At 40.4% G+C, this 17,576-nt stretch overlaps 1 protein-coding gene across 2 annotated transcripts in view; it reads left to right on the top strand.

The window, feature by feature from the left end:
- The window catches only part of LOC124008895 (moesin-like), a 35,089-nt gene extending 22,307 nt beyond the window's left edge, over positions 1-12,782 (top strand). For both annotated transcript variants that reach the window (XM_046320494.1, XM_046320499.1), the window contains 8 exons: positions 2,039-2,185; positions 2,354-2,450; positions 3,135-3,298; positions 3,711-3,841; positions 4,121-4,281; positions 4,610-4,702; positions 11,077-11,307; positions 11,504-12,782. In XM_046320494.1, coding sequence (XP_046176450.1) covers positions 2,039-2,185; positions 2,354-2,450; positions 3,135-3,298; positions 3,711-3,841; positions 4,121-4,281; positions 4,610-4,702; positions 11,077-11,307; positions 11,504-11,668 — 1,189 coding nt within the window. In that variant the 3' untranslated portion in view covers positions 11,669-12,782. The remainder of the gene's footprint in view (positions 1-2,038; positions 2,186-2,353; positions 2,451-3,134; positions 3,299-3,710; positions 3,842-4,120; positions 4,282-4,609; positions 4,703-11,076; positions 11,308-11,503) is intronic.
- Positions 12,783-17,576: the final 4,794 nt, after the last annotated feature.

The following is a 17,576-nucleotide window of genomic DNA, read 5'->3' as shown; positions in this document are numbered from 1 at the left end:
CAGTCGTGATTGGGAGTCCCATAGGGCGGCACACAATTGGCCCAGCATCGTCCGGGTTTGTAAATAAGAATTTGTTCTTAACTGGCTTGCCTAGTTAAATAAAGGTTCAATTAAAAATAAATGAACTTCAGATCAAATTTGATGACCAATTTATGGAGAAATTCGGGTCATTCCAAAGGGTTCACATTATTTTTCTTCTCACTGTATATAAATAAGGTATTTCTGTTTTGTTTTTTATATAAATGTGCAAACATTTCTAAAAACCTGTTTTCGCTTTGTCATTATGGAGTATTGTGTGTAGATTAATGAGGATAAACACTTTTTTTGTAGAATAGACTGTAATGTAACAACATTTTGAAAAAGTCAAGGGGTCTGAATACTTTCCAAAGGCACAGTACGTCCATACATTTGTAAAAACTGGTACCGTTTACCTTCAGACAAGTCCCGTGACACGGGTGCGTCAATAGACTCTTAAGGATTCTGGAACAGTGACTCGAACAAAACTATTTTAAAAGTGATATCTGATTAAATGTATGATGGTGAAGCTGCATACCGAAACCCTGATCCCCGCAGAAAGTGAAGAGTGCATTCAAAATCTACTCAGTACACAATTGACAGAGATACTGCATGGTTGATTTCTGTACGACGTCTACCAGTGCGTGCTGTAGTAAAGTGGAGCTGTTTTGCTAAAAGTACATTTTGTCTTATGCCTAATTGTCTTGATGAAGAGAGTTTAGAACACTTTTTATGCAACTGCTACAGAACTAAAGAAATATGGGATCTGATGAAGTTTTGATTTTGATGTAGGTGTCTTCGATACTCATATAGAGGACAATACTAAAGAATGATGGTGGACAATAATATGCATTGTGAACAATAAGATTTGGAAGACAAGATGCATTGACTATAAAACTAATTTTTGTCCCCTCAAACTCTATTTTTAAACAAATCATAACAGAACTAGGGCGGCAGGTAGCCTAGCGGTCAAGAGCGTTGGGCCAGTAACCGTAAAGTTGCTGGTTTGAATCCCTGAGCCGACATCTGTCGATGTCCCGTTGAGCAAGGAACTTAACCCTAATTGCTCCTGTAAGTTGCTCTGGATAAGAGCATCTGCTAAATGATGTAAATGTAAACTAAAAAGAAGCTGGCCTACAGAAACTTCCATGGACACTATTAAATCTGTAAACCATGTAATGTAATTATGAACGCATGTATTGATGTGAAAGCTCAATTTTATATATATGAACTAGCCTATTATGATTGTAAAAACTTAAATAAGTGATTTTAAAGATGTATGTTGGTGTAGAATGGTGTTGAATGCCATTTCTGCCCCATGCAACATTATACAAGATTGCCTTCTCTACATGACTTGACAACTGATATAGTATCGCCTTTCTGTCTAATTGATTTATCAATGAAATTCAGATGAGTGGAATATATTGCTATATACAAGCATTTATTTCAGCAGAGCATTGTACACTACACTATAATTCTAAATGGTAGCACATACAGTGACTCATTCCACTTTGTCCTATTGAAACACACTGGCTGATGGAGAATTATGATGTAGTATTTACAGCCACATACAGATATGATTTGGTTTTACCTTCCAACATAAATTGATGTCAAATTGATACATTTCTTTTACAGTGTTCAGCAGTTATTAAACTATATACATGTACGTAAACTAGGCACTACATAATTTTGGTTCAGTAGTTATCAGTTTTGAGCAGTTTGATTAAGTGATAGTTAAAGGTATTGTTAACAAATGACAAGCAAATTATATCAAAAGTAATGTGAATATTACATTTTGAAAAGCAGATGCCTAGGTTGAATATGTATGCAAATTGAAAGAGTGATTTGGTGCAGTGAACAAATTACTTTGACTTTGTTTTTTCAATTGAAAATGTACTTAGTTTTTGAAACATCTGTTTTGATTTTTGTGCTTACAGTTGTGAAAATGTACCACATACTTGTGAACATTGTACCAGTCATTGAAAAAAAAATAGATTTAATGTAATTTGTAATACTTCCACAGAGAGGATTCAATGATGGAGTACCTGAAGATCGCCCAGGACCTGGAGATGTACGGTGTCAACTACTTCAGCATCAAGAACAAGAAAGGATCAGAGTTGTGGTTAGGAGTAGACGCCCTGGGACTCAACATTTACGAACAAAATGATAAGTGAGTGACTCATGTCGAAATATACACCACAGGGGTACTCACAAGTATGGGACTGAAATATGTTAAACATATGCTGTACAAACTTAGGTACAATGGTTGTTTTCTGATTATGACTACGTGCAAAATAGTGCAAATATCACTGTTTATATGTTATTTTTGCCTCAACAGGATGACACCTAAAATTGGATTCCCATGGAGTGAAATCAGGAATATTTCCTTCAACGACAAGAAGTTTGTCATCAAACCCATTGACAAGAAAGCACCCGTATGTAACCACCCTCTCTATACTCATCCATAGTTTATAAGGTTATACAGTATTATACAGTATCTCCTAGGTACAAAAAAATCATTATTGTTGCCATAATTATTTTTAGAAAGATTACTGGTATGGACTTGTCTCACAGACATAACATAGTAAATATACATCTCGGACACTGTAATTAGTATGTTACATTTGGTATGGTTACGTAAGTTACTTGAGACAAAAACAAATGTCTAGCAACCCAAAGGTTGCATGTTTGAATCTCATCAAAGACAACTTTAGCTACTTAGCTACTACCTTTTAGCTACTTAGCATGTTAGCTAACCATTCCCCTAATCTTAACCCTTTTAGCTAACCCTTACCCTAACCTTAACCTAACTCCTATCCCTAGAGCTAGCTAATGTTAGCGTTAGCCACCTAGCTAACATTGGTCACAACAAATTGGAATTCTTAACATATACATTTTGCAAATTTGTAACATATTGTACATTTTGGAAATTTGTAACATATTGTACGAATTGCAATTCATTACATATTATACAAAATGGATGATGGACATCCACAATTTAATACATACTATACGAAACGTAACAATTCAAACTAAATGGAGTGTCTGAGATTTATGTAGAAAATAATACGAAATGCTCTGAGACCACGTTGGATAGTCAAACATGCTTTCTCTTCTAGGACTTTGTATTCTATGCTCCACGACTGCGTATCAACAAGCGCATCCTGGCACTTTGCATGGGCAACCATGAGCTGTATATGCGTCGCCGCAAACCAGACACCATCGAGGTACAGCAGATGAAGGCCCAGGCCAGAGAGGAGAAGAACCACAAGAAGATGGAGAGGTCAGTGTCACCATCACCACACACTCAAGCTACTGCTAACATGAGTCTATTTCAAGACATCAGACCTTTGGTTACTCCTGCCTCTGTGTCATCCTTGTACAAGCCCAACAGCAATGCTCAAAAATAAAGCTGAACATGAAGGGCATTTGTGCATCAATTGATAGTTTCCAGCTGACACCCACTGTTGTGGGTGTCAACTGGTGGCCACTGGCCACACATGAGGGTCTTTGTTATGAGTGGATTTTTCTTAAGAAATTCCCTCTAACTTCAGTACCCATCAGAACAATGACAGATCTATTTAGCTAATGTTTACGTTGGCCTATTGTCTGATAAAGAAGGCGTGACAATGTTAGGAAGTTATCCATGTTCCCTCCCTTCTATATCCCTGTTTACTCTATGGCCTCTCCACCAGGGCACTGCTGGAGAACGAAAAGAAGAAGAGAGAACTTGCTGAAAAAGAAAAGGAAAAGATTGAAAAGGAGAAGGAGGAGCTTATGGAGAGACTGAAACAGATTGAGGAACAGACAAAAAAAGCTCAGCAAGGTTGGAAACACCCTATTTCTGTAGTATAAACAAACTATTTTCTTTACTCTTAAAGCTGGGAGTCTTATAGGTGTGGTTGTTCATAGCTTTTTATTGATTGTTGTCTAAATACACAAGTTGTATGTTCACTCCATACAATGTAAAGCACTGTAAGGCCTAATTTATCCTTTATTTATGCAAGTTAGTCTTGTTGAGGTAAAACATATTTAGCATGAGAGATTAATGAAGCCCAAGCTACAGTACACATAATTAATTATGTCTATTATCATCATTGTGCAGAGTTGGAGGAGCAGACACGGAGGGCCCTGGAGTTGGAGCAGGAGAGGAAGCGTGCTCAAGAGGAGGCGGAGCGTCTGGAGAAGGAACGCAGGATGGCTGAGGAGGCCAAGACCGCCCTGCTCCAGCAGTCTGAGAACCAGATGAAGAACCAGGAACACTTGGTGAGTTACACACACATTAATGAACAACACACGCAGTGTCAGCACGTAGCATTGTGCTACAGAGTGATGAGCCGAGTAAAGGGATGATTATGAATTACTGTAGTTCATTCATTGGAATATAACACATCAATTATTATTTGAATTGTATAGGAACATGTATTATCATGATAGTTTATATTATTATTCTAGAAATTGTGAAATGTATGAAAATCATTGTTTAACTTCTAGTTTTCTAACTGTGGTAGTCTTCACATGGTTTGGAAAGGAAAATAAGCAAACATCTGTTGAAACTTTCAAATCCAAATTCATGGAAAAATTGTTTCCACAGGCCACGGAACTGGCTGAGCTGACCTCAAAGATCTCCCTACTGGAGGACGCCAAGCAGAAAAAGGAGGATGAGGCAACGCAGTGGCAACAAAAGGTGTGGTCTCAGCTACTGCTCTCTTCATTTACTCTGACCTCCCCCACCTTCTCAAATGGTTTAGTCCCATGTGTCATTAAACTATAGTCAATGTTACAGTAATTTATCCATTAGAAAAAAGTAAAAAATTAGGATGAACCATAGCCTAGCATTCAAGCTTAGCCCTGATTTCCTGTTCTGAAGTTATAGCAGTTGGGCACTGTTTGTTTTAAGATACCATACTTAGACTCCCTCTGGTGCAGGGCATTGCTCCATAGGAAGGGCCCCTCCTCTCCTCCCTGTGGGCATGGTGACTCATGCTGTGGTGTGGGCCTGGCTGTAAGGGGAGGGTTCTCTGTCTTTACGTTAGGGAAATCCTGTTTGCCTGGGAGGATATCTTTCACCCCATTGTGCTTTTTTCCCTATTTTATCATTTGAAAGAAAGCAAATCTAAATGGCAGGTCCCAAATGTCCTGTGATTGTACTGTCTAGAACAAACCCATTTTCATACGATGGATTTATGAGCTTAGACTGTCACTGATTGGTGCACCTGTCACCCAGGGAATAAATGTATATTTTGGGTCCATTAGGACTGTAGAATCTTGTAGACGTCATATTTCTTCTGCCAGGGGGCAACAGCAAGATGGCACCAACAGAGAGGGTCGCCTCGCTTCTAGTCCTTACAAAACTAAGCAGTATTTTGTTTTTTAATGTATTATTTCTTACATCGTTAGCCCAGAAAATGTTAAGTTTTATTACATACAGCCGCGAAGAACAATTTGATATCAAAGCGACGTCAACTTACCAACATTACGACCAGGAATATGACTATCCCGAAGCGGATCCTTTGTTCGCACCACCACCCAGGGCATTTGATGTGATCCCAGAGGCTGACCCAAAACAACATTGCCACAGAAGAGGTAAACAGAGTGGCCTCCTGGTCAGACTTCGGAGGTGTGCACTCCACCCACCGCTTCCGAGTATATTACTCGCCAATGTCCAGTCTCTAGATAACAAGATGGACAAAATTAGGGCAAGGGTTGCTTTCCAGAGAGACATCAGATATTGTAACATACTCTGTTTCATGGAAACATGTCTCTCTCTCGATATGTTGTCTCTCTCTCGATATATCTCTCTGGGAAGAATGGCGGGGGTGTATGCTTCATGATTAACGACTCATGGTGTAATCATAACAACATACATGAACTCAAGTCCTTTTGTTCACCTAACCTAGAATTCCTCACAATCAAATGCCGACCATATTATCTCCCAAGAGATGGTTATCGTTGGTTATTGTCACAGCTGTGTATATCCCCCCTCAAGCCGATACCACGACGGCCCTCAAGGAACTTCACTGGACTCTAAACCATCATCCTGAGGCTGCATTTATTGTATCTGGGGATTTTAACAAAGCAAATTTAAGAACAAGGCTACCTAAATTCTACCTGCATATTGATTCTCGCACTCATGCGGGAAATACACTGGATCACTGCTACTTTAACTTCCGCGGCGCATACAAGGCCCTCCCCCGCCATCCCTTTGACAAATCTGACCCCAACTCCATTTTGCTCCTCCTGTCCTATAAGCAGAAACTCAAACAGGATGTACCCGTGACAATGCTGGCCTGACCAATCGGGATCCACGCTACAAGATTGTTTTGACCACACAGACTGGGAAATGTGCCGGGCAGCCTCAGAGAATAATATTGATTTATACACTGATTCGGTGAGTGAGTTTATAAGGTAAAGCATTGTAGATGTTGTACCCACAGTGACTATTAAAATCTACCATTCTCGCAAATCTGAAAGCGCGAACCAACGCATTTAATCATGGAAAGATGACCGGGAATATGGCTGAATGCAAACAGTGCAGTTATTCCCTCCAAAAGGCAATCAAACAAGTGAAATGTCAGTATAGGGACAAAGTGGAGTTGCAATTCAACGGCTCAGACACGAGACGTATGTGGCAGGGTCTACAGGCAGTCACGGACTACGAAAAGAAAACCATCCACGTCACGGACACTGACGTCTTGCTTCTAGACAAACTAAACACCTTTGCCAGCTTTGAGGATAATACAGTGCCACCAATGCGGCCCACTACCAAGGACTGTGGGTTCACCTTCTCCATGGGCGACGTGAGTAAGACATTTAGAAGTGCTAAACCTAGCAAGACTGCCGGCCCAGACAGCATCCCTATCCGTGTCCTCAGAGCATGTGCAGACCAGCTGGCTGGTGTGTTTACGGACATATTCAATCTCTCCCTATCCCAATCTGCTGTCCCCATATGCTTCAAGATGACCACCATTGTTTCTGTACCAAAGAAGGCAAAGGTAACTGAACTAAATGACTATCGCGCTGTAGCACTCACTTCTGTCATCATGAAGTGCTTTGAGAGACTAGTCAAGGATCATATCACCTCCACCTTACCTGCCACCCCAGACCCACTAAAATTTGCATACCGCCCCAATATGTCCACATGAGATGAAATCGCCATCATCACATAACGCTGCCCTATCCAATCTGAACAAGAGGAATACCTATGTAAGAATGTTGTTCATTGACTACAGCTCAGCATTCAACACTAGAGGTCGACCGATTATGATTTTTCAGCGCCGATGCCGATTATTGGAGGACCAAAATTGCCGATACCGATTTAAATCGTCCGATTAAAATATATATATTTGTAATAATGAGAATTACAACAATACTGAATAAACACTTATTTTTAACTTAATATAATACATCAATAAAATCAATTTAGCCTCAAGTAAATAATGAAACATGTTCAATTTGGTTTAAATAATGCAAAAACAAAGTGTTAGAGAAGAAAGTAAAAGTGCAATATGTGCTATGTAAGAAAGCTACCGTTTCAGTTCCTTGCTCAGAACATGAGGACATATGAAAGCTGGTGGTTCCTTTTAACATGAGTCTTCAATATTCCTAGGTAAGAAGTTTTAGGTTGTAGTTATTATAGGAATTATAGGACTATTTCTCTCTATACCATTTGTATTTCATTAACCTTTGACTATTGGATGTTCTTATAGGCACTTTAGTATTGCCAGTTTAACATGTTACTCCTACCCCCTACTTTTTAGAACATTCTGTTAAAAATCGCGCAACATTTCAGCGCCCTGCTGCTCATGCCAGGAATATAGTATATGCATATGATTAGTATGTGTGGATAGAAAACACTCAGACGTTTATAAAACTAGTTAAATCATGGCTGTGACTGTAACAGAACGTGCGTTTCATCGAAAAGTGCAGGAAAATCTGATCACTGAAAATGGAAATATATATCCATCCGCCACTTCAACCCATTGATAAAGGCGAACCACAATAAATGGGGCCGAGGTTGCAATACCTACAGCTTACACACGATGTCAACAGTCTTGTCATTTGCCTAGGCTTTGTTTCTTGGTCAAACGAAGAAGAGACAAGCCATTTGTTCAAGTCTCCGACCGGATATTTTGGTTGAGATTTACCCGGACATTATTTCCAGACGGACAGCTAAAGAATATACATAGCCTCGTGATCAATTTGGTCACTTATTAACGTGCACTAATACCTAAAGTTGCATTACAAAAGTATTTCGAAGTGTTTTGTGAAAGTTTATCGTCGACTTTTTTAATTTAAAAAAATGACGTTACGTTATAAGGCGCAATTTTTTTTTGTTTATCACACAGTCTTCATAGATCGATATCTAGGCTATATATGGATGGATTTAGTCGAAAAAAAGACTCAATAGTGATTATGGGACATCTAGGAGTGCCAACAAAGAAGATGGTCAAAGGTAATGAATGTTTTATATTTTATTTGTGCGGTTTGTGTAGCGACGACTATGCTAATTATTTTGTTTACGTCCCCTGCGGGTCTTTTGGGGTGTTACATGCTATCAGATAATAGCTTCCCATGCTTTCGCCGAAAAGCATTTTAAAAATCTGACTTGTTGCCTGGATTCACAACGAGTGTAGCTTTAATTCAATACCCTGCATGTGTATTTTAATGAACGTTTGAGTTTTAACCAGAACTATTAGCATTTAGCGTAGCGCATTTGCATTTCCAGATGTCTAGATGGGACGCCTGCATGTCAGGTAGGAGCAAGTGGTTAACAGTATAGCTTCCGTCCCTCTCCTCGCTCCTCCCTGGGCTCGAACCAGCAACACAACGACAACAGCCACCATTGAATCAGCATTACCCATGCAGTACAAGGGAAACAACCACCCCAGTTGGAAAAGCTATTAGCGTGCGCTAACTAGCTAGCCATTTCACTTCGGTTACACCAGCCTCATCTCGGGAGTTAATAGGCTTGAAGTCATAAACAGCACAATGCTTGACGCACAACGAAGAGCTGCTGGCAAAACCAACGAAAGTTCTGTTTGAATGAATGTATATGCGCCTGCTTCTGCCTACCACCGCTTAGTCAGATACTTAGATAATTGTATGCTCAGTTAGATTATATGCAACGCAGGACACACTAGATAATATCTAGTAATATCATTAACCATGTGTAGTTAACTAGTGATTATGATTGATTGTTCTTTATAAGATAAGTTTAATGGTAGCTAGCAACTTACCTTGGCTTACTGCATTCGCGTAACAGGCAGTCAGTCTTCTTGTGGAGTGCAACAAGAGAGAGGCAGGTCGTTATTGCGCTGGACGAGTTAACTGTAAGGTTGCAAGATTGGTTCCCCCGAGCCGACAAGGTGAAAATCTGTCGTTCAGCCCCTGAACGAGGCAGTTAACCCACCGTTCCTAGGCCGTCATTGAAAATAATAACGTGTTCTTAACCGACTTGCCTAGTTAAATAAAGGTAGAAAATAATAATAAATAAATAAAATCGGCGCCCAAAAATACCGATTTCTGATTGTTATGAAAACTTTAAATCTGCCCTAATTAACCGACCATTCCCATTAATCGGTAGACCTCTATTCAACACCATAGTACCCTCCAAGCTTATCATTAAGCTTGAGGCCCTGGGTCTCAACCTCGCCGTGTGCAATTGGGTCCTGGACTTCCTGACGGGCCACCCCCAGGTGGTGAAGGTAGTAGGCAACATCTCCACTTTGCTGATCCTCAACACTGGGGCCCCACAAGGGTGCGTGCTCAGCCCCCTCCTGTACTCCCTGTTCACCCATGACTGCGTGGCCATACACGCCTCCAACTCAATCATCAAGTTTGACAACACATCAGTAGTGAGCTTGATTACCAAGAACGACGAGACACACACTTGGAGTGTGGTGTCAGGAAAACAACCTCTCACTCAACGTCAACAAAACAAAGGAGATGATCGTGGACTTCAGGAAACAGCAGAGGGAGCACCCCACTATCCACAATGACAGAACAGCAGTGGAGAAGGAGGAAAGTTTTAAGTTCCTCGGCATATACATCACGGACAAACTGAAATGGTCCACCCACACAGGCAGTATGGTGAAGGCGGCACAACAGCGTCTCTTCAACCTCAGGAGATATTTGGCTTGTCAGCTAAAACCCTCACAAACTTTTACAGATGCACAATTGAGAGCATCCTGTCGGGCTGTATCACCGCCTGGTACGGCAACTGCACCACCCACAAACGCAAGGCTCTCCAGAGGGTGGTGCGGTCTACGCAACGCATCACCGGGGGCAAACTACCTGCCCTCCAGAACACCCACAGCACCCGATGTCACAGGAAGGCTAAAAAGATAATCAACAACAACAACCACCCGAGCCACTGCCTGTTCACCCCACTACCATCCAGAAGGTGAGGTCAGTACAGGTGCATCAAAGCTGGTACTGAGAGACTGAAAAACAGCTTCTATCTCAAGGCCATCAGACTGTTAAACAGCCATCACTAACACAGAGAGGCTGCTGCCTACATACAGACTGGAAATCATTGGTGACTTTAATAAATGGATCACTAGTCACTTTAATAATGTTTACATATCTATTTTATACCATCTATTGCATCTTGTCTATGCCGTTCGGTCATCGCTCATCCTTATATTTATATGTATATATTCTTATTCCATCCCTTTACTTAGATTGTGTGTATTAGGCAGTTGTTGTGGAATTGTTATAATACTGTTAGATATTACTGCACTGTCGGAATAGAAGCACAAGCATTTCGCTACACTCGCAATCACATCTGCAAACCAAGTGTATTTGACAAATAACATTTGATTTTATTTGAACAGATTCAGACAGGTGAAAGATTGGCTAATACTGTGCTGTAGTGACACAAAATCCTTTATTGATATATTAGATTATACTGGACTTGGCTAAACCATTAGCTAACACTGTAGTTCACCTGAAGTTCACCCCTATGTTTGTTTTTATCACATAACCTATTGATTGATATTCCTTCTCCTGAATCAGTTCATACCATGAGTCATTAACATTAGTGGCTGCCCCCCTTAGGCGTGCATGGTGCAGGAGGACCTGGAGAAGACCAAAGAGGAGCTGAACAGCAAAATCATGGCATCACACATACAGGAGCCTATGCAGGCCGAGAACGAGCATGACGAGAACGATGAGACCAGCGACCAGGCCAGTGCCGAGTTCACGGGCGGCATCTCCTACAAAGACCGCAGCGAGGAGGAGCGTATGACCGAAGCCGAGAAGAACGAGCGCGTGCAGCAACACCTGCTGGTGAGTGACCGACTGTGGCTGCTGTCCACATCAAACACCTCCAGGACTAGAGACACAGCTGTTTATAGGGGTTGCATCACTCTTTATGATATTGTAGAGATTACAAGAATGGGGCCTATAAACATGTCCTGGTATGCCTGTGTTGTTGTGTGAGCCGTAGTGACACTTGGCAGTAATGTTATCTTTCCTCTACCAGGCTTTGAGCTCGGAGTTGGCCATCGCTCGAGATGAGACCAAGAAAACCGCAAATGACATCATCCATGCGGATAATGTGAAAGCTGGACGGGACAAGTACAAGACCCTCCGGCAGATTCGGTCGGGCAACACCAAGCAGCGTATAGACGAGTTTGAGTGTATGTGATGTATCTTGTTTGCAACTACTATAACCCCCACAGCGGTGCCATACTTGGTCCATTCATTCTAGACTGCAGACCTGCCTCACACAAGCTACAGTGCCTTTTGCCCAAACAAGACCAGAATACATATCAAAAAGCAAAACAAAAGTACAGCAAAAATGTATATGAATAATGGTGCACAAATCACATTACAAGTAATGTTATTCAGAATGATGAAATAAGTGGATGCATCAGGGACATTTTTTATAGAAGAATGGTTTAAAGTGAATAAAATTTGATAATACATTTTTCCAGCCTTTGAGTTTGGGTTATAGATGGAGGGTGTTTTTATTGATTATAATTTAGTTTTTTTTAAGTGATTCATCTCTCACACTGTTTTAAACTAAAAATGAACAAAACAACGAAATGCAGGACAGCTGCAATTACGTTATGGTTGGCCACATTTTAGGTGTCATTATTTCAGAGCAGGTTTGTTTGTTTTGAAGTAGACCTATTACTGTAAGCATTTTCCACAAATTAAGAGAAAACATCAAACTGTAATTAGATTGTAGTTTTTTATTATATTCTAATTTTAGGCATTTAAAGAGATTGTTGTCTTTCTAAGAGAAGGACATCTTTGTTTGGAAACTCTCAACAGTATTACTTTTACATAAGATTTTATTAAGTCCATATGAAATAAGCGCTGGAATACCACGTTTTCCATTTTCAGAGAGACACATACTTATGAATGACTCTTTATAGACCAAGTGTATCTGCTATGACATATAGCCATGCACACTAGTAGCTACCATGATTAGGGGTTTGTTTTTGTATATCAATCCTTTGCTAAGTATTTTATTATATGGAATTTTTTAGAAATATGATTCTAAGGCCTGTCTTGAAGGATTTATTTTGTGATTTGGATGTTTCAATAAAACAGGTTATGATGTGTAAAAAGATGGATGTCTTATGAAATGTAAAGTTGTCTGCATGCTTCCCATCCGAAACAGTTCAAAATAGTTTGTGTATATATTATGACGACATGTTGTGACGTTTTGGTCTTCTTTAATGTTGTTGTTTTTTGGCTGTTCGTGCACACAATTGTAGTTTCTTGAGGTAAATTGAAATTCGGTAACTGAAGTCTATGCGTCTTCATCATTGGTCAACAGTAGGGATTCTTCAATCAAGTGTTTGTTGTCAGTCCGCGTGAGACAACTCGTTTTCATGCAAAAATCACTTGAGAAATACTACAACAAACATCTTAGATATAAAATTGCGCCACTAACACCTTATTTTAGATTCATTCCGATTATTTTGAGGATGTGTACACTGGCTACGGCGCCTCAAGAGGGACAAAGAGTAGTAACGACCCTGGGTTTACAAGAGCGGATATCGACTCTGCCGCTTGAGCATGCTTTTGCCGCACAGTCGATAGCGCGCTGGACTTCGGGCTAGAAGGTAGAGGGCTCGAGACCTGCTCCCTGCCTATTTCATTACGTTATACTACTCCCCCCTTTCAAAGAGCGCGTACTCGCGCTAGTTTGCGACTCAACGTCATATAAGAACGTGCCCACATGCCACGCGCCCATATTGCCGCTACTTTCTCATTCATTTTTCAAGCGAAGGTCTTTTAAGGGAGTATGCGAGGCACAGACGTTCACTTCGCCTAGCTGAGTTTGGCTAGGAGCAAACCGAACCTAGTATGCAGATGTCTTAAGTGTCCCGCTAGCCTTTTGTCAATTCAATTATATGCATGACTGGAAGCCACCAGCCAGAATCAAAACAAGGATGTTGCAGTACAAGGCAGTGCTTTGTCTTCAGCAGACATTTGCTGCGAGTCTTCATTTCAACTGTCATTAAAAGCAGAAACTACAGTTTTATGTGTTATGTTTTTCCTTATTTTTTTGTATGATCTCAGAAACAGGAATTTTGGGCAAATGCCTGATGGGCTGGTCCATCTTTAGCCAAGTGGGAATGTCCAAATATGTGTTTTTGTGCAGATGTATCATTATTTGGTTGATTATTGGGGCCTCGATGAAAAGAAAAATAGTTTGTATGTCAAATTTCGAGGTTGCTCCAAATGTGAAATTTCAACGTATTTTTGACACCGTGGGTTGACTACTGCTCAGTATCATTCCATTTCTCCAAACATTTTTTTTTAGTTGCTCCAACCATCAAATTTAAAAGGTTATGGGTTAAGGTTTTGGATAGGGTAAAACAAATAAAGTGTCAGCCTGTGGGATCAAACACACAACCTTCAGATCTAGAGTCAAGCCTACTTGATGGTAATAGAGCTCACAGTTGCCCCTAGTGACCGGTTTTTAAGGTTTTTCCTGAAGTCCTCGGGTTCAATTTCAAAGTCACTCTTGCCTCTGCCTGCACTGAAACATTCTGTGAGTAGCAGCCATAGACTGTAAAAATCAGGGCATATATGAGTGCATCTGATTTAGATTAGGGGAGATGGGGGCTATACTGGGGATATAGGCTACTGCATGGGCGGATTGACAAAAAACAAAAAGGTATTTTTTAAAATTATATTTGCTTGGTTTTCTCTGTCACAATATATATATATTGAACATTTGCCTGATCAGATGGTGCCGGCTCGGTTTTCCGATTGGCTGAGCTGAGGATGCACAAATAATTCACATTCATAGTCAAACGCGCATCAGCTCAGATAATGGATCATGAAACACGGAAATGTGGTGCATTTTCTTGAGGCCGACACTGCTAAATATGTGACATTTTTTATTTTCTAAAAGTTCTTATATTTTTTTATTTAATCATTATTTAACTAGGCAAGTCAGTTAACAAATTCTTATTTACAATGATGTCCTACCAAAAGGCCCCCTGCGGGGACGGGGGATAAATAAATAAATAAAAATAGGACAAAACACACATGACGATAAGAGAGACACCACAACACTACATAAAGAGAGGCGTAAGACCACGTATGACTAGTTTGCAGAGGAGTAGAGTGCAGTGATGTGTCCTAAAAGGAGCATTGGTGGCAAATCTGATGGCAGAATGGTAAAGAATATTTAGCCCTCGAGAGCATCTTTACCTGCCGATCTATAAATTACATCTCCGTAATCTAATATGGGTAGGATGGTCATCTGAATCAGGGTTAGTTTGGCAGCTGGGGTGAAAGAGGAGCGATTAAGATAGAGGAAACCAAGTCTAGATTTAACCTTTAGCCTGCAGCTTTGATATATGCTGAGAGAATCTAGCCACATTCCCAAGTACTTGTATGAGGTGACTACCTCAAGCTCTAAACCCTCAGAGGTAGTAATCACACTTGTGGGGAGAGGGGGATTCTTCTTACCAAACCATATGATCTTTGTTTTGGAGGTGTTCAGAACAAGGTTAAGGGCAGAGAAAGCTTGTTGGACACAAAGAAAGATTTGCTGTAGAGCGTTAAACACAAAATCTGGGGAGGGGCCAGCTGAGTATAAGACTGTATCAACTGCATATAAATGGATTAGAGAGCTTCCTATTGCCTGAGCTGTGTTGTTGATGTAAATTGAGAAGAGTGTGGTGCCTAGGATCAAGTCTTCGGGTACTTCCTTGGTGCAGGCAGTGGCTGAGACAGTAGATGTTCTGACTTTATACACTGCACTCTTTGAGAGAGGTTGTTAGCAATTCAGGCCAAAGACCCCTCAGAGACACCAATACTCATTAGCCGGCCCACAAGAATGGAATGGTCTACCGTATCAAAAGATTCTGCTGGTCCAAGTGCTGTGACTGTCTCTGTGCTGAGAAATTATGTTAGGTTTAGCAGTGACAGATCAGCGGCTGCTGCAAAAGACCGTGCAGTTGAGGTAGGGAAAAAAACAGAAAGACACACACTGACACAGATTAAGCCTACTGCTGCCAGTTGATATTTTTGCTGTATATTGTATGAAATAGTATACTAATTAACACGTAGACCTAATTAGGGAACGGGGGATTTGGGAGAACACATATGACAGACACTAATTTGCAATAGCGTAAAAAGTTGTTAGATATACTTTTATAACACATAAGCCAATAGCCATCTTTTATACATTATATACGGTGTATCTGCTTTTTATTAAATACAAGCAGTGGCAACCCATCATTCAGGACAGGGCCTGTTTTTTGTTGTTGTTGTTGTTGTTGCCTGTTTTGCATGTTATTTTGGCATTCATACATTTCACATATCAGTTTGCAAACAATGTTTAAAAAAGTAGTTAATAATGCTGAATACAAACATGGTCTCTTTTTTGCTTTCTTGAGTAAAGCAGCTCCGAAATGCAGGTGTTTCAGCCTAGCTCAGTGCTTTCTGTGGTGGTGGGGCAGTCTGTGGAAAATACGGAGCGTAAGGGTTGGTAATGTTTTCTAGTTGTGCCGTGATTAGGCCAGTGTTCTGTCACTCATGGGGACACTGCATTTATGGGGATAGGGCAAAAATTCACCTTCCTTGGGTGCTGCCATAGATTTACATGAGAAATTCCCATACAAGATGGCTCAAGGTCATTGGCCACAGATAAAATGATGTTACATCTACCGTAGCTTTGATTGGACTGATCATGTCAACATCATACTTTCAAACTCTTAGCTAGCCAGCAAGACAAGCAGTCATTAACATGAATCAAATTGACAATCTACTGTCAAATCCTTTTCAATCCTTGTCATATGTTACATAAATTACAGATCAAATGTATCAGTGCTCATCGGCCGTTGGACATAAACATTACACAACAAGTTGGAAATCGCAAATTCAGCAATGAGTGGTTTGGAAGGAATCAGTGGCTAACTGCAAGCGGGGCAAAGCAATCACTAGCCTGCTATTCAGTGGAGTGGGTGTGTGGTCCAATACTGAGTTTCCAAGCTTAAAAGGATTAACATTCCCATGCAACGCCTTGGGTCAGAAAAGGTTTAATACATTGGGCATGCTGTCAAGCCAGGATGACTTCTGCAGCGTTCAAAACAACTGAAAATTCGGAACTGCGAAATCTCTGACTTCAGTTTGCTCAAGACAACTGGGAAAATACGTTTTGAACGGTCATCCAGCTTAGAATTCCAAGTCGTAAACTTGGAGACCACTGACGTCATGATTTGACCTTGTTTTTTCATAGTTCCCAGTTGTCTTGAAAGCACCATAAATCTTGAGAATGTCAGACTTTGAAGACAAAGTTTGTGCACAAAGGACTGCCGCACAACCTTCCTATTCAAGTGAGCACAGCACAACAAGGTGAGTCCAAAAATATATTGTATTCTGCTACGTAAATTATGTAATATGCCAGGGAGATATGTATACATTAGCTAAGAAAGTAATACTAAGTGTATGTTGTGTAGTAAGCTGTTAGTAGCCCATGTGCTAATCATTTGTTCCCTTTCCCCTCTTACCTTAGCCTACTGTTCTGACTTGGTGGTGCACATGTAGTCTATAGCCTGTTTCAGAGAAATGTAATCATTGAGAGCTTTTATTGTCTGCTTACATGACTCTTTTATTTATCCTACGGTTCTGACTTGGTGTAGATGGAGAATACTGTAAGAACGGCCCATGTTCTGAATTCTTTCGCTGTACATTTCAAAAGGGCTACACACCTCTTATCCGCTCATCATTCCCTTATGCCATGGAAGTACAGTGCATTCGGAAAGTATTCAGACTCCTTGATTTTCACACATTTTATTACGTTACAGCCTTATTCTAAAATGTATTAAACCATTTTTTTCTCTCATCAATCTACACACAATACTCCATAATGACAAAGCAAAATCAACTTTTTAGGAATTTTAGCAAATGTATTAAAAATAAAACACTGAAATATCACATTTACATAAGTATCAGACCCTTTTTTCAGTACTTTGTTGAAGCACCTTTGGCAGCAATTACAGCCTCGAGTCTTCTTGGATATGACGCTTCAAGCTTGGCACACCTGTATTTGGGGAGTTTCTCCCATTTTTCTCTGC

The sequence above is a fragment of the Oncorhynchus gorbuscha genome, linkage group LG02, assembly GCF_021184085.1.
Source record: "Oncorhynchus gorbuscha isolate QuinsamMale2020 ecotype Even-year linkage group LG02, OgorEven_v1.0, whole genome shotgun sequence".
NCBI lineage: Eukaryota > Metazoa > Chordata > Actinopteri > Salmoniformes > Salmonidae > Oncorhynchus > Oncorhynchus gorbuscha.
The sequence above is the reverse complement of the archived record's forward strand: the minus strand, read 5'-3'. Positions and strand labels throughout refer to the sequence as shown.